This window comes from Ambystoma mexicanum, chromosome 11, assembly GCF_040938575.1.
Source record: "Ambystoma mexicanum isolate Mex_15411 chromosome 11, UKY_AmexF1_1, whole genome shotgun sequence".
NCBI lineage: Eukaryota > Metazoa > Chordata > Amphibia > Caudata > Ambystomatidae > Ambystoma > Ambystoma mexicanum.
The window spans coordinates 1,371,712,302-1,371,738,300 of NC_090934.1; the positions used below are offsets into that span (position 1 = coordinate 1,371,712,302).

The window sequence follows — 25,999 nt, forward strand, 5'->3', positions numbered from 1 at the left end:
ATGTCTACTGCTCGATATCATGCTTTCCTTACAGTATCATCTGTGACTTCACTAGGGGCAAGGTCCCCATTAGAGCCCTCCCTACTTTCATCATGAGTGTCACAATCTGCCTGGAAATCCTCAAGGGCAGCTATAAGCTCTGCCCTAGACTTATCCTCAAAGTCTATTTCTATACAATTAGGGTAGAAGCACAGAATACCCCAGCCAAGGTTCTCTGTGTGGTAGCAATGGGCAAGCAACCAAGGCTGAGACTCATGGAAAGTGATGTAGGCTAGTTCTTGAGTACAGCGAATCCCCAAGCCCCCACAAAGGAATGTCCACACACAGTTATGTGATAACACAGTTCTTTTATATAAAGTAAGGTTCATGTAAATATGTACATCAATAAATAACACACAAACACTATCTTAATAATGATAGATATATACACGTCTATGTGGTACCACAAAATACTTTAGATTGAATTTAGAATGCACCAACTGCTGACAGCTATTAAAAAGCATAGGAATCATAAAGCATTGGATAATGGCAAAGATATTACTGTAGAAAGGCAGGTTAGATTAGGAACATTGGCAGAATGCTTTCATTAAAGAAAGTAGTGTGAGAAACTAGACCGTATTCCCCCACCCACTCCCTCAGGATCTTCCATTCAGGTGGCCAGGGAAGGACCATTGCTTTTGGATCCCGACCCTGGGGGTGGGCAAGCATTTCCAACAAATACTGAGATGAGGAAGAGGCGACTAAGATCAGTAAAGATTACCTATTGGATAACATGGGGAAAATTAGGGAAATCTATCAAAGAAACAACTCAGTGTCTCACTAATAGATTCAGGAATTTGATAGTGACCATTCACACCTGACTTCACTTGACTGGTCTTTTCACTCTAGAAGGTGTGGTCTGACACAGAAGTATGCGCAAGTAGGAGGGCAAGCAGGAGAGCGAGCTGAGAGGAGATCCAAGACGCCAGTGTGGCCCAGGGCCAAAGACCGGGAAGCCGAGACACTGAGGAACTGCAGTGTGAGAAAGCAGACCGTGGCGAGGGAACCATGTCTCCAGGGAGTCTAGAAGGGCCTGTGTACGGGAACTGAGGGGCGTGCTGGTTCCCTTCAGAACCTGTGTATGCGAGTGCTCGTTCCCCTGGGTAGTTCAGACAGACCATGAGTATCCAAGGGGCAGGCGGTGAGACCCTGATGTCGGAACGAAGTACCCTGTGAAGTCGAAACGCAAAAGTTAGCCCGGTGAGTCTGAATGCATTGCAGAGCCGGGTTGTGAAAAGCGCGATACATAGTAACACTGGATACGCGCTTGAAAGAGGACCACATTTGTACGAGTGTTCAATTGAAGTTAACGGGAAGATTTCAAAGAGTGCAAAGACATTGATACAAGTAACAATGTGAAGTATAAACACACACAGATATTTCCAGAGTATAAACACACACAGATATTTCCAGAGACTGATACTCAGGGGTGTTTGTTTAATTTCAGCCATAGAAAAATATGGTCTCCAAACAAAATATTCCACAGACTGCGAATTTCAGTACCACATTCGTAAATTGTGCTCTCTCGAATTTGTACCAAAAAATGCATGTCAAAACGGCTGCATAGCTACAGTTGCTGAAAGTTATTTCTAGATAAATGAACATGAATTCTTAAACTACTCGAAGACACTTGGATTGGTTCAAAGACACGGTTTGGTAGCAAAAAACGCAAGATTAAGATAGATTTCTGGAACTGTTACTAATAACAAACTTGAGGGATGGCATCATAGCCTAAACATCACAATAGGACAAACTAAACCATTTATATGGACATTTTTAAGTATCCTAAAAGTAGAACAAGGTGTGCAGGTAAGCAGCATTCTGCAAAAAATGAGTGGAACAAACCTGCAAAAGAAATAATCAAAAAGTGTCCAAAGTTATCAAAAATTGAAGGATATCGCAGGCAAATTCGCAACATTAAGCTTATCAGATTACATTTCAAGCCTTGCCTTTAATGTTGCCTTCATAGTACCATATAGTCTAAAAATGCACTGCCTGCAATAAAAACTAATTATTGACGAACCGAGGGGGACCCTGCAACCCCTAAAACGAAAAACTCACTACTAGTTTAGCTCCTAATAAAACCATTATTATCGAGTTTCCTCCTGTTTTGAAAAAGTTTGTAGTTGTGACAGAGATATGACACATTAAACTGATGATTCAGATTGATTTGTTTTATTTGTATTGCACTCGTTGCATTCTTTGGTGGTCCATCATAGTGGATTCCCGGGTTTTCTTTTAATAGCCACATCCTTCTTTAATCGGGGTTTGGTGTTACTCCAGCCATCCGGCAGAAAGCGGGTGAAGGTAAAGAGAAAGCCGACTCGAATAAAGCGGTAATTGAAACCCGAGCCAAGACATCTGCCAATGTGGCAAAAGGTATAAGGTAAGAAAGTGCAGTGATTTCGAAAATTAAAGCGAATTTCAAAACGAATGCAGAATTGAAAACGAACACGGCAATGAAAATAAATGCTGCATTGTCGAAAATGCAACATTGTCAGACAGGCAACATTTGCAATAATGGTCGATGCGACAAAATAAATTTGCTGTTTTCGGGGAATACTGTCTGAACTGCTGCAAAAAAGGTGTACAGATGCACACGACTTTACACAGACTGAAGAGGAATATATCTGCTTGCAAATCCATCATTCCTTCATCATGCTCATATAAGGGAATACTGGGCAATATGAACCATTGCAGCCATGCTCATCGGTTGGTTCCTACCAAGTAGGATTGTAATTATAGCCATTGTTCTGCAAAGCAGAATGTGCATGGCACTGTAACTGACATTTTACCTTGAACTTCGTACTCATTGACACCAAGGTCTCTTGACCCTTTTGACTATAAGCACCTGACTGACACAAGTCTAATGTTCTGACCACCAACTTGAAAGCAGGTACTTTGTATAGATTTCCGTGATTGGATTCTGAATTGGAGACACTCCAGCATGGATTCTGGACTATAGGCACTTCTCTTTGTTTTACTGCGTAGCCGATGTAACATCTCCATGCTGAATTGCTTCATGTCATTTGCGGTCTCTGTCCTCACTTCTCGCTGTATTCACAAATTAAACAGATTAGGGAGAAGTTAATGGGGGGTTGCATATGCTAGGTAAGCCTGCCTTTGAACACTTTATAACCCAAGGCAAGGTTTTAAGTCTGAGCCTATGTAATATACTTGCTCTTGCATTGAACACTATAAAACACATTTGGAGTTTGAGTTGTAACACACGTTCACACAGATGTGTATTGTATTGAAGAGCTTTGTTAAATTGAAAATGCATTTTTTGACACAAGCTTTGGCCAAGCACTGATTTGAAAATATTTATGCAATGCTCTGCCGGTCACTAAATACGAGCAGCACATGGTTTTGTCCTAGCACAAATGTGCGCTGAGCTACATATGCATGTATTATTTTGTTTTTAATACAAAGTATTCACAGAATAAAAAACAAAACCAGGTCCTTGTTTTTACATTCATATCAGTAGATTGTTTGAATTTGTTTGGAAATGTGATCCATTTTCTGAACAGTACATAAACAGTTTGTATCGCAAATGCATTTGTTATATTTACAATGCAAAGCATATTATTTTATGTGTAGCAATTGTAAAGAGAAAATAATTAACTGTATATACTGTGGCTTCCGAATGTATACCATGCAAAATCATTGTTTATATCTCTTGGGTGTAAATGCCCTTCAACAATGAATATAATACTTTTGAAGTTAGCTCGGATTCCTCATTATACAGGTATATCTTTAGCTTATTTTTGAATTTGGGCCAGTTTGTAAATTAAACTGCATGTTTGAAAACATAGACTTATTCACAAATATTAATTACAAATGTTAATTGTATGAAGCAGACAGTTAATTATCTGTGATAATAGTGGGAGTTCTCATGGGAGAAAACATTAAATTAGCTTCTGAATGCATCATGAGTGATATTATAACATTTCTTTTTGCAAATCAGTGGAAAGTCCATGGGAAACACATCTCCCTGGAGGTTGTATATTTCGAGCAGTTGGAAAGATTAAAAATAGAGCTTACTACACTAATGCCCACAAGTCAGGATTCACTAGCAAGGTGATATATTCGATAAACCTGGCATCAGATTATGAAGAAAACTGCATAACAGCACACACACAGTTCCTGAGGTATCCTTGTGAGGATATGCAAAGGGAGTCAGAGCTGGAAGCTAGATCTGAACCATAGATCTAGCGTGCTTGTGTAAGAAGTTGCACACAGCTATTGTAATTCATTTACCATAGCAGAGACGATCTGCTTATCGACCTATAATTAGCACCAAATGTTGCCTGCTTCTTAATTTTGGAGCTGACGTTTGCAGGTTCAAAATTAAGATTTGATGAGTAGGGGCAAAAACTAGCTCCTGGTTGTCGGGCATCACTTAGTAGGCAAGAGCTACTGCTGGGGAACCAGGAGCGAGTACACAGTGCACTGCAAATCGAACTCCTATGCGAGATACACACTTTGACCTTTTGCCCATTATTTATAATGCATTATTTTAAAATGTTTTCTAGATGTGTACTAATTGTTCTTTATTTACTTTCTTAAATGCTCAAAATTAATTTTGCGTTTGCATGTTTGTAAGGCAAACGTTGGCCTGGAGAGCTAAACGTAGCTCCTGGTAACTGTTGGTTTTAAGCTAGCCAGAATCTCTTAGGGTTGATGCAGGCGCTAAATTGCTCCCTGCAATTTTGAATCCTCAGTTTGCCTATTTTACCCAATTCTTCCACACACTGTTCTGCAGATGGATTTAATGGTTGTAATCTGTAATTGTTTAATCCATTGCTTTAGATTTGTAGGGATCTGCCCATAGAAGCCATTTGTTTTTGATTTTTATTGTTGCCTTTTTCCATTTAATGGGTTTATAGTGGTTCATATAATCTCACTTTTGTGCTTGCTCGCCAATCCTTACAGGGCTACTGTGTGTATCATTCTAAGTTTTATTGTGCATTTTTCTGGATGGCTGTGTACATGGATGACTGGTTATTGGTTGCTTTAGTTAGCCAGAGATCAGTAGGAGTAGGGAAGGCTATATTCTACTAAATTATTTCTAATATTGGGGACTGTATATTGTTTAATCATGAATGTAAGGGTAATAAGAATTGGGCCCTAGATGCTCTAGGGATATATAGCCATAGCAATATTGCTATAGTAAACCTTTCTGGTGCTCTGGGGTAAAGTGCAGGGATTCAAAACTCTCCAGAACTTTTCATTGGGTTAAGCATTATTCTCCAATGCGGAACCTGCCACAGTACCAGCTTGGTATTTGACAGCCTTTGGGGTGAAGGTTAAGCTCTGGCGGGCAGGATATGACAAAAATCATGACGGACTGTTGAAGTCCTGCTCAAGTCCCGTTTCACAGGTTACAGTATATTGTCAGTGGTATAAGAAGTGGTGGGGGGATTAATACCAAAATGCAGTGTTGAAGCTAGCTGTACCTGCTGGTGTCGTTGTGAAGGCTGCATCCCATGTTCTGGGCCCTTCAATTGACCGGTTAGGGGACACTGGAACCTGGCACCTCCCAGCGAGGTCCTCCATCCCAATCTCAGCAGCAAGAATGTTCATACTTGGCTGCTGAGAAGCTGAGGTGTAGGGAGTGGGACTTGCGGGACAACGTCCTAAATGTACTACTAAGTCTATGCCTGTAAGTGCCATACTTTTTTTATTTTGTGTCGGGAGAGGGATCTGGATCCCTTAATCTGCCTAACTTTCTCTTTCCAAATTTCCTTCTCTCCTTAGCTCGGAAGGGGCAGTAGGTTGACACTGTGAAGAGGTCACTTGCTGTTCTTTTTTTTTTTTTTGGTTTTCCAGAGGACCACTGTGCAGCTCTCCTTCTTGACTATACACTCTGTTGTGGCGAGTTTATGTAATCAGTTTCCCCCACGTCCGTTTATTGTTCCTGCATGAGATTAGAACTTGGTTTTGGCCTTCCTTATGGCTGCTCAGTTTGAGCCCTTGCATTCTTGTTTTTTGAGACTGCCCACACTTAGTTATTTACCTGGTAGCCACCACCTCTGTGAGACAGCTGAGTGAGTTGCAGGCTCTGTCTGTTAAATCTCCTGACTTTACGTGTTCCAGGGAGAAGGTGACTTCAAAAGTGAAGATGTCCTTTCTGCCAAAGATCATGTCAGAATTTCATCTCCCTCAGAAGAACAATCTTCCTGTCTATTTCCCTCTGACTTATCCACCTAAGACAGAGGAGAGATTCCATCTGCTGGACCCTGTGCATGCTCTGCTATTATGTCTCTAGGACGAGAAACATCAGAAAAGATTAGCAGATTTTTGTAGGATGCGTTAGGGTCCGTGTGGGTAGGGCTATCACTTAAAAGTGCCTGTCCAGCTGGCTCAGCCTCTGCATTTCTGAATGTTACGGTCTGACTGGAAGAAAGTGTCTGAGCTCATTCCACTAGAGTCCTGGAAACCACCTCTGTATTGCGGATGGGTGTCCCTGTTCTGGACAGCTTTCAAATGGCTTATTGTGCTAAAATGCACATGTTCATCTGACATTACTGCCTGGGTTCTGTCGGGACTGGACACTTGCCTTGGCCAGTATGCCCTTCAGAGTTTTTTGGTGTAGGTAGTGGTTTCTCACTGGCCGTCCTGCTCCGGATTTTGTACTGCTATGGGACTCTATCGAAGATGAGGCATCTGTGGGAAGAAGGGCTCCATTAGAAGAACAAATTACTTAACTCTCCGTAATGTTTTTCCTGATAGATTGGTCCTTCTTCCCACAGATTACTCTCCATCACGACCTGACCTCCTTGCTCATTTGACCAATCAAAGGAATTCATCCCTTCTGCCCAAGAGGGAGCCCCCCCTGTAAAGCTAGGAAGGTGAGCCTGCTTTGCAATACCCTACCTGGGGTAGTGGCAAGAGCGACATCCACGGGAGAGACTCCGCCTTAGGGGACAAGGACTCACTTTCCTGTGAGGAGCTCCCTCAAGTGGTGCATACTATGGCCTGCATGGACTGTCCTACAGTACCAGACCCTGTTAAATACCAAGACTGGGGGGAAGAAATTACAATGTCAGAAACTGAAGAAACTCCTAATAAATACTGTTATCTTAAAAAGCAAGGTCTTGTCCCTTCAAATTGGGATGCTCAATCCACTGAGATGAGTATGGGGATACATTTACATCCAAAGAGAGACGAACTAGAAGAAGACAGAGAACCATGTACCTCAGCTAGGAGTGCCCCCAGGAGACATCAACCTTGACGGTGAAGGAAATCCGGACGCCTGCAAGTTTCAAACTCAGTTAGATTTTCAATATGGCACCCCAGAGCTAAGGCGAGCTCTAAGCACGAAAGATCACTGGAGCCTAGGAGAAGGTGGTTGCGGGACCTCGGACAGGAACCCAAGGTGGACAGCAGGTACAGGCAACATGTCTGATACGACTGGCATTAGAAGGCTGCATGCGGAAAGGTCATGTAACGGAGGAGAGCACTGTCGGAGAATGAAAGGTGTCGTTGCTCTGTGAACCAAAGAAGGGTCTCAACTGGAGAAGGCTCCCGAAGATGTTCTTCTACTGCCAGAAAGTAACAGGGAGAACGTGAGGCACGGGAGGACCCAATGGTAATCTTTATACCATACAGTTAACTCATCCCAGTAGAATATCTAAAACAGAGTTAAACCTGAAACAAAGGAAGTACAAATTTAACTTTAAAGAAAGAACTTTGGAGCAGTTGAACATTGAGAAAGGAGAAGAATAGATAAAAAAAGCCAGTGGAAAAGGGGAAAATAACTCCACCTCCTGCACAAAACCAATGTAAGCTTAAAGGGAAAGCAAGATATGGAAAAGAGTTTAGAAAAAGTATACAATTGAACAACATATCAAGTAAAGCCCAAAAAAGCTCACTTAAGTTTCAAGGATACGTTGAGAACCACAGTCAAGAAAGGAGAACTAGTAAAAGGACGCCAAGAGAGACATTCAATGAAAAGAGAAATTCCAATTAAAGAACTGAAGCCTTTGATCCAAGAAGTCAGTAAAATCTATTTGCAGATTACTTTCTACATAGACTGGCACTAGAAGTACCCTCAGGAGAAGAGAGTCATTCTCTTGTCCTAAGTTAGTTTTCATGGTAGTAGGGTCAGAACAGGGTAGTTTTGGACAACAGACATATTCTTTTTGAACATTCATGACTGACTGACAAGCACATTAACATAACATCGGCAGGCACCATCCATAGTGATGGGGAAAGATAGGCTTTTTTCCTTTTAATTCTGATTAGCTGCAGTGAATAGCTAGTAGTCTTCATCTATTCTTTGGTGCCCATACCTGCTAAGTGCTAGGGAAAAATATGGAACTGAGATCATGTGGTGTGACTGCTCCATATATATTGGTCTGACGTCATGTCCATCATCAGGACATGCAATTGGACTGGCAGAGCCAAGCTGCACCCGTGTGATGGCTGCAAATGTTTCTGAAGACAGCTGGCGCTGGAGAAAATAGATCTAAGATGTGGAATTGGTGGAATGAGGAACTTATCCATCTGAAAGAACATTAATCAAAGGGAAGTAATTAGCTTGTCACTTCCTGAGCAATGAATTTGAAGTCGGAGCGTAGCTGTACTGTGCACCCTGATGGCTGAAATATTTCCGAAGGGGATATATCTAAAATGTGAAATTTGTGGGAGGAGAAACTATGATATGATATTTTATTTATATCGCGCTTGTAGACAAGTGTTTCAGAGCGCAACCAGGCAAAGGGAGGGGAACAGGGGAGAAAAACAAAAACAACAATCTCACCAGGCCCAGTGACATTGAGAACGCGCAAGTGCATGAGGAAGGGAAAAGGGGGAAGTGCATGGGAGGGGGGAGAAATTGAAAAGTGCAGAGCATAGGAGAGAACAAGATAAATAATAAATACATAAATAAGGTGATCAAAAAACAGTGGTAGTGCAGCCTGTGAGTGGCAAAGTGGAGGTTAGTCAGATAGGGTGTATCTGATAAGTGCAGAAGAAGAGTGGGGGGCTGTATGGGTACAGATAGAGGCCCCAGTGCAAGGGTTGACCAGAAGGCAGTGCAGGAGGGTGGCAGGGTGAGCAGGTACTGGGGCCCAAAGGACAGAGGGTGGCCAGGTGCAACAGTGCCAAGAGAGAAAGCAGCTCAGCAGGGGAGAAGAGGGGCAAAGGCAGAAGCAAAGAGGGAGGTCTTGAGGAGCTTCCGTAACCGTAGATAGTTCTCCTCAAGTTTCAAGGTGGCAGGGAGGCAGTTCCAAAGGGAGGCCCCAGCCGAAGACCGAGATCTAATCCCAGCTCCTTTCTTTGAAAAACGACTGACCCTGAGGGAGTTGGAGGTAGACGAGCGAAGGGCTCCAGAGGGGAGGTATTTACGGAGGGATAGTTGACGGTATTTTGGACCCAGGCCCAGAAAGCCTTGTGGACAATGTAAATGGTTTTAAATTTAATCCTTGCATCCACTCGGAGCCAATGAAGGGATTTCAGAGCTGGAGAGATACGATCCCAGGGCTTGAGGCCAAGGGCAAGTCTCGTAGTCCTGTTCTGGATTAGTTGTAAAGGGCAGAGAGTGGAGGCAGGTAGATTTAGAAAGAGGCTGTTACAGTAGTCCAACCTAGAGAGAATCGGAGCCTGGGAGACAGTGAGCTTCTGAGGGAAGGAGAGGAAAAGAAGAGAACCTCTAAGGAGGTGCAATAAGAAGTTTGACTTTTTAGAGATGTCAGAGATGTGTGCGGAGAAGGAAAGTGTGAAGTCAATGATGATCCAGAGGTTCTTAGCTTCACAGGTAGGGGCAGGAGAAGGGCCACAGGAGGCTGGGCAGAGAGTGAGGGGAAAGGATGGAGAGGATGTACCAATGAGGAGGATCACAATCTTGTTGGCATTTAAACAAAGATCATTGTCGGCACACAATTTTGAATGGCGATTAGACAGTCAGAGATGAGGGAAGGGAGAGGAGGTGGCTGAAGGAAGCCTGAAAATTAGTTGGTTGTCGTCAGCATAGCACTGGAAATTTGAGCAGAAAATGGAAATGCAGTGGGCGAGAGTTGCCAAGTATTGGTTGAAAAGCCATGGTGAGAGGTTAGACCCCTGGGGAACACAACAGGTAGAGAGGGAGATAGAAGATAGGAAGGACCCAAGTTGTACCTGGGAGGGTCGATCAGAGAGAAAAGAGGTCAGCCAGGCCAGAGCCTGATCGGTGTTACCCAGGTTGTCATGGGGATGACTGAGCAGGGTGGTATGGTTGACCATGTCATAAGCAGAGGAGAGATCAAGTAGGATGAGGACAGAGGGAATGTTAGAGTCAAGGTTTGAGAGCAGGTCTTCACGGATGTTCAGGAGAACAGTTTCCGTACTTATGGTAGCTCTGAAACCGGATTGGTGGTCATGGAGAGAGCCAACAGAGTCAGAATGAAGGTTAAGCTGAGAGATGGCAAGCTTTTCCAGGAGCTTACCCAAAAAGGGAGTAATGGAAATTGGGCGATAGTTAGCCGGACAAGAAGGATCAGTTGTGGGTTTCTTGAGGAGAGAATGCACAAGGGAGTGCTTCAGAGAGGACAGGAAAGATACAGAGGCAAAGGAGAGGTTGCAGAAATCGGCAAGGGCCGGAGCAAGGGTATCAATGTGGTCCTTAATGGTTTTAGAGGAACAGGGATGGACCTGTTTTGATGAGGCTTTCATAGATCAGACTTGTTTAGCGACCTCATGAGGGGAGAAAAGAGGAAAGGCAGGGAAAGAGGAAGGGGGGTAGCTGAGATTGGGTCAACAAGCAGAGAAGGAGAGGGGAGAGGAGCAGGAGAGGACATTGTCGACAATATGTCCTGGGTTTTAGAGATAAAGTGTGAGGCAAGGTCATTGCAAAGCGCCTGAGAGGCGAGAGGAGGGGTGGATACTGCATCAGGGTTGGCCAGCTCCTTGCAGATTTTAAAGAGTTCGGCTGAGTTGTTAGATGCCGCAGAGACACAGGCTTGAATATGGACTCACTTCTTGGTGCGTACAGAGAGTCGGTATTGCCTTTGGAGCAGGCGGCAAGCCAGTTTATGAGAGGCTGAGCAAGAGACCCTCCATTTCCTCTCAGCCACCCTACACTTACGTTTAAGTGTAGGTAGGTCAGAGTCATACCAAGAATTGCACTTGACTTTGGGCTTCAAACGAATCCTCATGACAGGGGCAAGAGCATCAAGAGTTGCAGAGATAGAGGAGTAGAGCAGAGACAGGGCTGTGGCAGGGTGTGGGTCAGTCTGGAGTGAAGGAGGGGCTGAGAAGGTGGCAACGAAAGCCTCGACTGACACGTGCTTCATGGGCCGGATGTCCGAGAAGGTGGTTGGCAATCTTGGGGTAGGCTTGGCTTGAGGGGAGGAGATGGGAAGATTCGAGGAGAGGAGGCAGTGATCATTCCAGGTGAGAGGAGTGGAAAGGGGAGTAGATATTGGGAGTCCAGAGTAGATCAAGACATCAAGTGTGTGGCCAGCAGAGTGAGTCGGCCGGAGGGGAGGATAGAGAGGGAGAGTGAATCGCAGAGGTCGCGAAAGAGCGCAGATGAGGAACAGGGAGAATCCAGATGGATGTTGAGGTCACCAAGGAGGAGGAGTTGAGAGGTAGCGGCAGGAGGGCGGAGAAGTCTGCCCACTCAGAGAGAAAAGAGGTGACTTGACCAGGGGGACGCTAGAGTAGTAACAGTAAGGGAGTGGCTGGGAGAGAGACAGAATCTACAGACAAGGCATTCGAAAAAGGAGTAAGTCTGAGTGGGGATGATAGAGGCGGGAATCCACTGAAGGAAGATCAGGGCTACACCCCCTCCGGGCCACGTGGATCTAGGGGCAGAGAGGATCTTGTAGCCGTCAGGCAGGAGAGTGTCAAAGCTTGTGAAAGAGCTGGCCGTGAACCGTGTCTCGGTAAGACCAAGGTCATCAAGGTCAAGTTCTTCAAGGAGGTGGCAGATGTCAGAGGAGTGTTTGACAACGGAGCGAGGATTGAGGGTATCAAGATGAAGAAGGTTGCCAGCCTTAAAGACCTTCCGGACTGGTACAAACTTAGAGGTACAACCTGTTAGGCAGAAACCTGTGCAGTTCCCTTAGGGACCACTGTAAAAGATTTAAGACTACAGGTGTTTGGCAGTAAACCCACTTGGTAGCAGTCTGTACCACCCAGATTCACTTGGTAGCTGTGGCTGAGCAGTCAGACTTCCCTCAAGAAGAGTTAGGCAGTATATAGAGTATACACAATAGGTACAGAGATACAGTAGCACAAGCAAACACTGACCAGCGCTTGGGTGTAAAAGTATATAGTTATTTATTTAAAGACACACTTGTAAATTACACTAGCACAAAGAGAAAAGTAAATTCAGCACATAGTCACTATTATCTATATACCACCCTAATTACTTATTAGACAAGTCTTAATGAGAAACACCACTTATTTTCAGACAGAGGTGAGCGCTTAACATAAGATGGCACTCTAATAAGTTATTAAAAAGGGAGGGGAAAAGGCAGGGTTATGGAAGCACACAAATGTCAATACTTTCAAAAGAACCACAGTAAGGCAGGACTGGAGAGCAAGGAAGTCAATTGCAAGGCCCACTCTTGGAAAGAGCAAACAGAAGGGGTCCAGGTTCACACAGTGGGGTTATGCCCAAAGAGTCTTGTAGATAGTTTGCACAAATTAAAGTCAGGAAAAGTTAGCTAGGTTGTCCCAGGCCAGCCCAGGTTAGAAAGTTAAGGCTTTACTGTCACCCCAAACGATCTGTCGCAAGGGAAGCCAGGCAGGACACAGTACCTTAAGTGTGAAGGAAGCTCCAGCGGGGGCAGTTGTTCCTGGCAGCGGGTGCAAGTCGGTGTTTCGTCTAGAGGAAGAGGAGATCTCGCCGTGGAGGAAAGATGAAGGTCGTTGCACTGCCAGGGAAGAAACCAGCCGCGGAGTTCTTTCGGTTAAAAGGTACTACCCTTCTCTTCGCGGTAGTGGTAAGCCGTGGTATTCCGGTTGCAGGGGTGCTTGGCACGGGCAAGGCGCCCACGAGATGCTCCAGGAAGGTGAAAAGAAGGCAAAACTGGTTATCCCCACCAGTCAAAGGAAGAAGACTCTCCGGACTGGAGATCTCCTCTGTCGTCGGTTCAGCAGGGCTCCACCAGTGGTGTCGTCGTTGCAGGTCAGCTCAGCTTCTCCCTCCTCGGATTCTTAAGTCCTGTGGCGACTTCTGAAGTTCCAGTCCCCAAAGCCCTGCTTTTATGCAGCAAATCCCCATTCATTCAGCCTAGCTGTCAATCAAACATGCAAAGTGGTGAGCTGGCCGGCTCACCACTTGGGCCAATCACACAAGAGTGCGACTTGAGTTGCCAAGGCAACTCAGTCCAGGGTGCCTAAACCCACTCCCACACCCCCTGCGGTACCCAGACAGAGTGGCACCACTTTTGGAGGCTTCTGTGGAGAAGCCCGCCAAAAAGTGGAACAAAGGGCTCGACTTGGGTTGGAGTCACAGAAGAGAACACAAATGCCATTTTAGAATCGAGTTCTGGCAAAAAATACCAACCGGTGAATTAATATTAAATAAATAAACCGGCAGTAAGTTCGAGGCTATAGGAATTAAATAATTAAAGTTGGTAGCCTCGAACAATGGGAAAATCCCATAGAGATATATTTGCGGTCGAATCTAAAAAGTAGTATCCACTGCCACCAGCCAAAACTCGATCAGGGGGGACGGAGACGTGCCCCCTCGAACAGACCCCTGGGCAATCGAATTGCCCCGACCAGTATGTCCACAATATGATGGTTTGTACTGGTTTCTGTTCATAATTTGGGACTAGTAAAGCCAATGGTGACTTTACATGCCCTGGGAGACAGTAGTCAGTCCCAGGGTATGGAGTCTATATTGGGGGGTCGCTACGACACCCCTGGGTTACGGCACGGAGGGTGCTGTGGAACCCACATCAAAAACACGAGACCCTATGGAGTAAAAGACCCCATAACCCATAAAATGCATGGAAAGATAAAGGAACACCTCAAATCATGTCTAAGAGTGGGAGTAAAAGAGTCTCACTCTTAGCAGGAGAAAAAATGAACCCCAAAAATCCAGCAAAGCTGCTGGGGGACTCACTAGGTTTGGGAAATTAGCCTTTACGGAGAATTCTCCCTAACACACTCTTTGGAGGTGTGGAGGGAAAATGGGCAGAGGAGCAAGGAGAAAAGGGAGAGGTAGCCAAGGGAGGGGAGTAGGGAACAGCTGAAGATGAGAGTAAGTTGATGAGGTGAGGGAACCGCCTATCGAAGAGATGTAGATTGGCCTGAGGGCCTTGCACCATGACAGTGCCATTTAGGTAGACATTTATGATGACTCTGAAGGAGTCAAAAGAATCCATACAGACTTCCCAGCAGGTGCCACCATTAATGGGCGAGGAGGATACAGGACAGAGAACAGAGATCATATGAGGGGTCCAAAGATCTGGCAAAGGAACGACAATGAGGATGTCTGTGAGGGTTCATCTGGCAGAAGCACTGGAATAGGCATCGGCAATGGGGAGACCTGGGTTGGAGGCCAAGATTTCCTTTTTAAATTTCTTCTTAACAGACTTAGTGAGAAGGGAGGGATAGTTTGTAGTAAAACAGTTTGAGTAGATAGGAGAAACAGATAGCGCCATGGGTAGAGAGAAAGAGCATTACCAATGCTAAATAATTCATTCATTCCAGTCTCCTGATTAAATTCAGATCTCTTGAGTGAGTCACACAGGTCTTGTGCAGGTCATGTGAGGCAACATAAATGCTCTGCTATGTTTGTGCATGTTACTTTATTTTAAAACATGTGTAGATAACTTCCACATTTTCTTTTTACAGATCTTTATGTCAGAAGCTGGGAAAATTAACCAGAAGATTAAAGTATGGTTTAGCGATTACTTCAACATCACAGATACAATTGCCATTTTTACTTTTTTTGTGGGAATGGGACTGCGATTTGTGGGTGGAACAAACTTTTCTGAGAACCCTTCTAATGAGACATCGGAAGAGAATTTGAGCGTTGACCCAATTTTGACAGCTGGAAGGCTGACCTATTGTCTTAACATAATATTTTGGTATGTGCGACTGTTGGATTATCTCGCCGTTAATCAGCAGGCAGGACCTTACGTTATGATGATCGGCAAAATGGTAAGTTTCTTGGTCTTAACAGTTTTTTAACCTCTTATTGTTTCTTGTTTTAAAAAAGTCTAACTTTGTTCTGGTAAGCTGATAAAAGAATGTTCTAGTTGGTAAAATTTAGTAGGTAGACTACGGAGGCCATGTTGCTTTCTGCAGTGGTGCATCGCTTAAGATTTATTTCTGGTGTAAAATATTACTTTCCCAAACCTCCAAGATGAACAGAAAATTAAATGCAAACAGAGGGCCCTGCTTTTGTTTTTAATACCAACTTGTTAAGTTAACAGTGTGATGCCCTGAGGAATTTTTAGGACCCACCAGATGTATAAAGCTCTATCTGCAAATAAATGAAAACACCTTTATGAAGAGTCTGATGGGTTATTTTCCATCTTATTTCATGAATCATATAATTAAAGCTTGGTCAAATACGCTGACCACTCGACAAGTGGAGAATGAGTGAAGGTATTCTGATCTTTTAATTTTCTCACAAGATTTACTGAATATCATGATTTCCTCTGATATTACTCAAACATGTGGTGTATTGTTTATTATATTACTAACAAAAACATTGATAAAGGGACATTCTGGTTACAGTGCCCTACTAAAAACCTATCAAATTCAGTGCAAAAACTTTAGTTACAGGGACGTTACAGTTACTTTGCACTAACAACCTATCCATACTATGGTTACAAGTAAAAGCGAAAACCCCCAGAAATTCGCCAGTTATGGTAAGCTAAGCAAACATAACTCACGCCACCACTGTGCACTGCTAAGACTAACACCCATTACATCAAAGATGACATCACAAATGTCATTGATGACATCACTGATGACATCACATGCGCATTTACCTTTCATGAAAAGCCTACACAAGGGATTGTTAATATAATTTTGGCAGAAAACTATCAGAGGTCATTGGGAGAACTATCATGAGATACATAATTCACTACATAATGCATTGCTATAAACACCATTGCAGTACAGAGTTCTTTCCAGTGTAGGAACCAACTCATGAAGAAGCGTAGGCCTTGTCTGCAGCATCCACCACAGAGGTGCAATATTCATATTTTTGCCATGTTGGATTGTAATATGATGAATGCTTTAGTGTCCGAGTTTTGTGTACTGTGAAACATGTAATAGGTAGCTAATAATGCCTCACTTGCTACATATTTGTACTAGTACACAAAAAACATAGAGTCCACAACGCACACAAATAAGCCCATATACAGGGAAAGTAAAGTAGGCAAAAAAGCAGCAGTATTAGCAGAAAGTGTTTATAACCTAACTTGTTATCTTCATGCACACAAATGATTGCTGTATTGCAGCCCTGCTTCTTCCCTTATGTATATGTATCATATGCTGTGACTGAATCCTTAGGAAAGTAGTGTAAGAACATACGAGAAGGGTAAGGTCTACAAACATTGTACCTTTTGAATGTTTAGTTCCTGACTGTCAGTGAAGACGACCACCCGCCCATCATATGTCAGTGAACAAAAAAAGAGGGAGCCCGACATGTGATGTCATCAGTGATGTCATCAATGTCATTTGTGATGTCATCTTTGATCTCATGGGTGTTAGTGGTGCGCGAGTTATGGTTGCTTAGCTTACCATATCTGGTGAATTTCTGTTTTTTTCGGTTTTACTTGTAACCATAGTATGGATAGGTTGTTGTTTGGTGTAACATCCCTGTAACAAGTTTTTTGCACTGAATTTGTTAGGTTGTTCTTAGGGCAACTGAAGCATAATGTCCCTTTACCAACGATTTTTCAGTGAATTTGATAAGTTCTTTGTAGGGCACTGTAACCAGAACCTTCCTTTAGCATAGTTTTTTCAGTAAAGGGGATAGGTTTTTAGTAGCGCAACTTAACCATAGCATCCCTTTTAACAATGTTTTTTGTTAGTGAATTTCATGGGTTTTTAGTAGGGCCCTGTAACCGGAACGTTGCTTTAGCATAGGGTTTTCAGAAAAGGTGATAGGTTTTTAGTAGTGCAACTTAACCATAACGTCCCTTTAACAATGTTTTTTGTTAGTGAATTTCATAGGTTTTTTATTAGGGCTCTGTAACCGAAACACTGCTTTAGCCTAGTGTTTTCTGTAAAGGTGATAGGTTTTTGGTACCGCAACTGAACCATAATGTCCCGTTAACGTTTTGTCACTGATTCTTTGGCTGCTCTCATGACGAACTTGTTGAAAGCCCAAATTCCCCTGTGTTTGTATCCTTTTGTGCTACCCCTTACCTTTCCTAATAGTGTCAGTGTATCTTAGAAATTAAGTGTACATGTGAAGTGTTGGTGAGTGTGTGAGTGGTTTTTCTTTTTCTGTTACCATTGCATAGTGAGTCTGTGCCGCAAATCACTATCCGAGATAACTGCAGGTAAGCAATATGGAGGTTTCCTAGGGAGACTGCACCTGGCCGAAATATGTGCAATCACAATGCAGGTATCCGTAGGACTCCAGTACTGGCTGCAAGGCTGCATCTTCTAATGCACTTTTAATTAGTTGTGGGAGTGCACGTTGTCCGTTCCACAGCTATGCACATGCATAGGGCATCCTTTGCGTGCTGTTAACACCACTGTTAGGGAGAATTCTCTTATAAGGCTAATTTCCCAAACCTAGTGAGTCCCTCAGCAGCTTTGCTGGATTTTTGGGGTTGTTTTTTTTTCTCCTGCTAAGAGTGAGACTCTTTTACTCCCACTCTTAGGCATGATTTGAGATATGTCTCTGACTAATTGTGTGATTTTGGGCTATGGGGTCTTTTACTCCATAGGGTAGCATCTGATTTTTGTGTATGTGTTACACAGCACCCTCAGTGCAGTAACACAGGGGTGTCATAGTGACCCCCAAACATAGACTCCATACCCTGGAACTGACTACTGTCTCCCAGGGCATGTAAAGTCACCATTGACTTTACTAGTCCTAAATTGTGAACAGAACCAGTGCAAACCATCATATTGTGGAAGGGGTTAATTATATTGCCCCTGGGTCTGTTTTCAAGGGGGCACTGTCCTGTCCCCCCTTGTCGAGTTTCTGGCTGGTGGCAGTGGTTACCACGCAAAATATTCCACCAGAATATTCTCTATGGGATTTTCCCATTGATTTTAAACGCACCACTTTTTGGTGCAATGTTAAAGATACCGCCGGTTTATTTATTTAATATTAAATTCACGGTTGGGTCTTTTTGCCAGAACTCTTTTCTAAAATGGCGTTTGTGTCCGTCTCTGTAACTCTGACCAAGGTCGAGCCCTTTGTTCCACTTTTTGGCAGGCTTCTCCACAGAAGCCCTCCAAATGGTGCTACTCTTTCGGGGTTCCACAGGATGTGTGGGGAGGGGAATTGGCACCCTGGACTGCGTTGCCTTAGCAACTCAAGTCGCACTCTATTCTGAATGGCCCAGTGGTGAGCCGCCCGGCTCACCACTTAGCATGTTTGAGTGACAGCTAGGCTGTTGAATGGGGGTTTTTCTGCATAAAAGCAGGGCTTTTGGGACTGGAACTTCAGAAGTCGCCACAGGACCTAAGAATCCGAAGAGGGAAGAAGCTGAGCCATCTGCAACGACGGCACCACCGGTGGAGCCCTGCTGCAACGACCTCACCACTTTCCCGACAACAAGAGGAGATCTTCTGCTGGAAGAGTCTTCTCCCTCTGAGCTGGTGGGATCAACCAGTTCGCCCATTTTGACCTTCTAAAGACGTCTCTTGGCCGACTTGCCCGTGCCAAGCACCCCGGCGACCGGATAGCCAAGCTTCACCACTTTGACCGTGAATAAAAGGAACGCACCTTTTACCGACGAACTCCGCGGCTGGTCTCTTCCCTGGGCAGTGCAACGACTACAAGGTTCCTCCTCGACGAGATCTTCTCTTCCCCTGGATGAATCCACGACTTGCATCCACTGCCAGGAACAACTGCCGCTGCTGGAGCTTCCTCTCTCTTTAAGGTACTGTGTTCCACCTGGCCTCCCTTTCTTCGAATTGCTAAAGGTGACACTTAAACCCTTGGCTTTCCAACTGGGTTGGCTCCAGACCTTCTAACTTTATTTCTTGAACCTCCCCAACCTCTTTTGAACACTCTGCAAAGACTTCTAGTGCATTTTAAACCGTGTGATCCTGGGCAAATTTCGCTTTGCTCCATTTAAAGTGGGCCTGGCCTATGAACTTTGGCTCTGCAGTGTATACTGCCTTCACTGACTTGCTTTGAACTTATGAAAGTTTTGGGAACTGTTTTATTTTTATGCTCTGCCCTTTTCTCTCCCTTTAACCTAGCTATTGGAGTGCCATCTAGGTTATGCGCTCACATCTGTTTTAACAAATAGTGGTGTTTTAACTCTGACTTGTCTAATAGTTACCAAGGGAGGTGTTTATACTTTATCTGACTGTGTTTGAACTTACATTTGACTTAGAGTGCTAGTGTGTTTTAAAGTGTGTGTTAAATAATTATATACTTTTGAAACAAAGCTCTGGTCAGTGTTTGCTTGTTCCACTGTGTTTTTAGCCCTATTGTGTATACTCTATATACTGCCTTACTCTTCTTGAGAAAATTCTGACTTCTCAGCCACAGCTACCAGGTAAATCTGGGTGGTGCTGACTGCTACCAATTGGGTTTACCGCTTACTCCTGTAGTCTTAATCTTTTTGCAGTGGTCCCCAAGGGAACTGCACAGGATTCTGCCTAACAACCACCCCTATCGCCATCCCTACGGATTCATGTGGTAGGCTACTGCATTTAAGTAGTCCTGCCGACTATGTGGGTTCCTGTGCAAACCTACCAATTTATGGCCGCAGTACGCCTGGCTGTATGAGGCCCACTAGAAAAGAAGGAACAGCAACCTCCAGTGTACGGTTGGCCTGTTAAATGTCGCATTAATTTGGTTGATGTGCTGCTTGCCTTTCCATGACCCATGAAACAGACACACCTTCTCTCCACTGAGTACTGTGACAGAAAGCGTCAAGAGTTCGTCTGCGGGTCGTAGAGTTGGAGAAAACATTTAACTGCAGGTGTGACAGTTTGTATTGGGTTTGCAAAATGGCAAAGCTGGTGCGGCTTGGTCACTCACATACAAGTGCATGTAAAGAGAAGTAAGGAAGCAGCAGATTCTTCGGAGCGCAAAGAATATCAGTGGTGGTTTGAAAAGTACTGTAGCCGCAAGGGTCTCGCTGAATGATTATTTTCCTGCTCGACGTAATGAAGCTGCGTTTGTTGTTGTTGTAAGCATTCTTGTATTTCAGAATTTATTCATCTCCGTGAATGCTGGTCCTATGGCTAATGACGTACCATGAAGTGTCTGTACTCCATGTGATGAGAACTGAAATCGAAGCACAACCAGTGGGCAGGGTACTGCCCGTCCAACAATGTATTAGGGTAATTTCATGTACAGCATTCTCCACATCAGCTGCAGCCAACAACAGGGACACTCCTGTAGAGCAGCAGATCTTTAAAACATTCTTGCAGACCATATGCTGCACTACAGACCCTTACCTGGCGAAGGGCATTGTATTGTGCATGTACTGCGACGCTCTACTCTACAGAGGGAAGCTACTTGGAAGTGCTTGGGAAGGGGCGGTCCAGGAGCAAGACAATGACTGCTGTCTATTTAAGTAAGGGCCACCCAACATTCCTCTCTCTTTGCACGTCCCCTATGTTATCTCTGTAGGTGCTGACCCTTCCGTACCGGCCCTTGCCTTCCGTTCCCTCCGTGCCGTGTGTTACAAGACCAAAATAAATAGAAATCAACTGGAAAAGGAAAACAGATAAATAAAGAAAGCTCCTTTCAGAGTTGAACAATGGAATTGCCAATGAACTGATGCAGGGCGCCGTGCACCGTATACGGCCCACAGAATGTGTGCTAAATAAAGGGAGGCGTGGCACTGTAGAAAACACTGTAGTGGAATGGGGTAGAAAGGGCGCGCTTTAAAAGAGGTTTTTTTTACATGTGCAGTGCGTTTTGAAGAGTTTAAGGGCGCAACAACTACTACAAAAATTCTACCTGTACGGCCAAGCAGGGCAGCAAGGCATTTTGGATAGGGCGTGTAGAAATCGGAATGGCAGGAATAGCAAGATGAACGCTATTTGTGGGGAAAACTCTTCATGTTGTGAAACGTCATATTCCCAATTTTGAAGTACGACATTGACACATGTCATAAAAAGGCACAAATAGACTTTGTCACAATTTACCACGCTTTCTCCATTTCCGTACCAAATGAAAAATAACGCAGCCACATCTGTGTCTGCGTACTGCAATAAAAAATTATGCAGGAGATCGGAAACAGACGCATGACCTGGGCAAGTGCCTCCTTCATCGCAAATGGCACTGAAACGCGTGTAACATGTTGTAAAATATTCCCTCCACAATGAAGAACAATAATGTCGGCATGATTGCGCATCACCAAACTCTCACAAAGACAAACCAAAATCAGTCACTTTATTGTAGGTACTCCATAGCAGTACAAATCCACATGATAGAATCCAAAATGAGAATCCACTGCACAGTGTTTTCCATTCACTTTCAATCATTGTATTCAGAACTCCCCCAAAAACCGTAAGCTGTGGCTCGTGAAACACACAGCCATAACCGCATCATTTTCATTTCTGTTGACAAATACACTGTGTACCACAGTCTGTGCGTATAAACCACACCCAGAAACCTTATTGAGCAATCTCATAGCCTCCACGGACCCATATCTATGGCGGCCATCTGCAAAAGTTCTGTATGTGACACGTGCAACCCTGCAACTATCGCAATGGCCGTGGACGTTTCGTGCTCTGTGTGCGCGGGAGTGGGGGAATAAATTTCAACCAGGGTAGGGGACTTCGTTGGTAGTAGAGACTCTGAAAAGAGCCTTTTTTTTAAGGTGCTTTCATAGAAACACCTGTTTTCTGGTTTTAGAAGTATTTTTGTGTTTTGTAAATAAGCTCACATTCTTACAATAGAGTCTTCAGTGCAGCCTGTAGATTGGAAAACAAAATAGCATTGCCACTGGTCGACAAAGAAATGCCATTTGCATTGAAAAGGTGTATGTATCGAGAACCAATGTCATTATCACAGGAGAACATCCCAGCAGCACTTAAGAAGTCACACATGCTTCTGTTGATAAGACCCCTTTCGACCTTTGGCTGGCGACAACAATCATTAAAATAGTCCCATACTATTCTTGGAGTTATACATGAGAAAAGCACCTTGCCAGTGGAAAAAAATGCGCTTCACTGCTTTCATCAACTTCTTCAGTTGACGGTACACACGGGTACAAGCCATGGAACCCAAATGCAATGCTCCATAGTGCACAACTACAACATGTACAGTAACCATTCGTCGACATTCTGAAAGCACAAAGCCAAAACTGCACACATCGCCACAGCACCACAAAGCCTCCACTCTCTCCAAATCGAAATTGCCATAAAAGCCTTTTTCAACAGCATACTGGAACAGATCTTCCACAAACCCATCACCGACTATCAGAACAGTGCGTCTCTCCATCTCTGCCTGCCACGCTCACTACACAGAGTAATGAAAAAAAAATGTTGCCTCCTTTTCCTGTGATGCGCACACTGAGCACCTGATTGGACAATCCCTACAGTCCCATTTCAATTGGCCAGCATGGTGAGAAGCGCAGAATGTGGCACGTGCGCTTCCCCAAGTACCGCACCCCAGTAAAGCAGGAGCAGTCCTTCCCTTTCCACTATTTTTTGTCCATCTCTATCTCATTGGGTACTGTTAAATAGTCACACACGCATCCACCAATGGCATCCACAATGTTAGCATCTAACACTGTCACTTCTGTACAACACTTCATTTGCACCATCGTACATTAAGCCTCCAAGTGTCGTGTCATTGGAAAGCACGTCCAGTAGAACGTTCAGTAAAAGAATGCAAGAACTGTGCATCAACATTCATCCACATGAGCACCCATAACCACCAAGTGGAGGTATGAAAACTTTTTCTGCAGTATGTTTACCACTCCGTTATAAGTGATTGTGCGCACAGTATCTGCCAGTGAGCGTCCATTACATTCTTAAAAAGTTACTGTTTTTTTCTTCATCCACTACCATCAAGTGGCACTTCAATTGTATATGCTTGCAATGTTTCCATTTACCCATATCACCCATTGAAATATTGAAACAGGAAGTATCTTCTTTCCTTCTGACAATACTACAAATTTGTTACCCCATTAACGCATCTCCTTTATAAATCGTAAAAATTGCAGCAAAACCAGCACTGAATGTATGTTATCAACCTAAAGCAACGTCCAAAAAGCTCACTGTCTCCACAGCTGTGGATCTCTCTAGGCTAGACTATTGCAACACCCTCGTTGTAAATATGCCTGCTTTCTATTCTCTGCCCTCTGCAACTCACCCAGAAGAAGACTGCGCACCTTGTACTTGACCTCAAGCCCAGGGATCGTATCTCTCCGGGACTGAAATGCCTGCATTGGCTCCCAGTAGCTGTGAAGAATAAGGTCAAAACCCTCTGCATTATGCACAAAGCCTCCGGGGGCCTGTGGCCTCAATACCTGCAACTCTCGCTTCCCAAATATCTCTGTGCTTTAGCTCTTCCCTCATTCACCTCCAACTCCCTCAGGGTCACTCGATTCAGCATGCAACCAGTTGGTGGTAGATCTCTTGCTTCGGCTGGGGGCTCCCTCTGCAACTGCCTCCCTGAAACCTGAGGCGAATCATCACCGGTTCCGGAAGCACCTCAAAACCTTTCTCTTTGCGTCTGCTTTTTCTCCTCCTATAACTTGCTGACTTCCTGGCTGAAAATGATTCTGCACTGGTTACTTGGCCACCATCTGATCTCGGGCCCAGGCAACCTGCGCACCCCTGCACTGCCTTTCTTACAAACCCCGCACTTGGGGACTGTTGTCTATATCCCTAACAATTCCACCACCACCTGATGTCTGCACTTATCCTTGCACTTGTCAGCATCGGGCTGTTTTTTTATTTATTGTCATTGTTTCTTCTTCCCATGCACTTGGGCGATCTGAGTGATACATGGCCTAGTAGGTTTGTTGTCTCTGTCTCCCCTCTGTTCCCCCTCCCTTGCCTCGGCGCGCCCTCAAAAACCTGTGTATATGCGCAGTATAAATGGCATATCATACAATATCAAATCATATGATATTATACACACATTGCATTCATAACAGGATGCCTGCCACTTACCTTGTTCTCTTCACACATCAGCGCCCCACTTACTGCAAATGTATGAACATTTATCGCAGAAAAGCAACTCTAAGTGTATGTTAGCAACTTCAAACAAGTACATACAGTGCGTGCATACAAACAGGATGCCTGCCCCTTAGCTTGCACACTTCCACCATAGTCTTCTGCATTTCTCTGTACAAATAGACCTTCTGCCACAGTTTTTCCGTACAAACCACAACCACAAACCTTATTGAGCAATCCCTTTGGCTCCACAGTCCCATTTCCATGGCTACTATCCTGAAAAGGCCCCGATGTGGCGCTTTTATCCAGAAACTACTGCGGAATCCGCAGCGTTATCTTGCTAGGAAGGGGGTGAGCGGAGGGGGGGGTTAAAGTGTGAAACAGGTTATTGGATTGGGTCTTTATTGGGTTTTTTTTACGTGCTTATAAAGAACCTTTTTTGTTTTTGTTCTTTATCTGAGTTTCTCTTTTATTTGCCTCCTTACATTGTTACAGGAATGTCTTCAAAACTTTTTGCACAGTGTAAAACAAAACAGCATTGCCAATGTTGGTCAAAAGAATGCCATTTACATGGAACCAGTGCAAAGTTCGCTCATTAATGATGTCATAGCCGGTGGAGAGCATCCCAGCAGTGTACATCATTTGACACATGCTTCTGTTAATGAAACACCTTCCGACCTCTGGCTGGGGACAAATTACACCAGCATGGTCCCATGCGCCTCTTGGTGGTATGCTTGAGAAATCCACCTTGGCAGGGGGAAAAATCTGTATCACTTCCACCAACTTCTTTAGGCGACGGAGAAAACGTCCACAAGACCTGGACCCCAAATGTTGAGCTCTATAATGCAGTACGACAACATCATCAGTACCGACAAAGGCCACACATCTGCAAAGTTCAACCATACCGCCGAAACTGCCCTCTTAGACTGTGCCCCAGAAAGCCTTCCAACTCAAAATTAGCAGCCATGGCTCTTTGCACAGCATACCTGCACAGATCTTGCTCAAGGCTATCACCCACTATTAGGACTCTGCGTCTTTCCATCGGTGCCTGCCACTTTCACTGTACAGACTGGTGGGGGAAAATAGTACCGGCCCTTCCTGAGAGGCACACCCTCGACACCGGATTGGCTAATTTCCACCGTTCCATTTCCATGCCCACCATGCTTAAAAGGGCAGGATGTGGCACGCGCACTTTCCCAGCTACAGGGTGGGCCGCAGCCAAGTAAAGCAGGGACAGTCCTCTTTCCCTTTCCACTCCAGCCATGCAGCCAAGGCGCTAGGCCCTCACCACAGAGAACACATCATAGTACACCCTTTGTTTAAATGCTCATGTCATCTGGAATGCACTCCCCATCTGCAATTGAGGCTGCCAGCTTTCACCCTGGCCACATATTTGCATGCATGGCTGCATAACGTTGCTTTGGGTGTGCTGAACGTTTTGTAGGTGCCTGTGTACATTAGCCATATTTTACATGTGTGCTGCTGAGCACTTCCTTTCATGCTGCAATATCTTAAAGCACTTCCTAGAGCAAGGGTCTTATACGAGCCTAGCCATAGCAGACGCAAATGGCTACATGTGTCTCCCTATTGTGCAACAGGTTCAATAATCTACACATAGCAGCTCACTTCTGCTGTTCTACCAAGGCTATAATGTTCTACACAACCATTGTGTAAAAGTCACCAACTTCAAATACATGCAGAGTTACAACTG

At 44.4% G+C, this 25,999-nt stretch overlaps 1 protein-coding gene across 2 annotated transcripts in view; it reads left to right on the plus strand.

The window, feature by feature from the left end:
* The window catches only part of TRPM7 (transient receptor potential cation channel subfamily M member 7), a 2,599,208-nt gene that overhangs the window by 1,607,295 nt on the left and 965,914 nt on the right, over positions 1-25,999 (plus strand). For both annotated transcript variants that reach the window (XM_069624956.1, XM_069624955.1), the window contains exon 21: positions 14,839-15,147. In XM_069624956.1, coding sequence (XP_069481057.1) covers positions 14,839-15,147 — 309 coding nt within the window. The remainder of the gene's footprint in view (positions 1-14,838; positions 15,148-25,999) is intronic.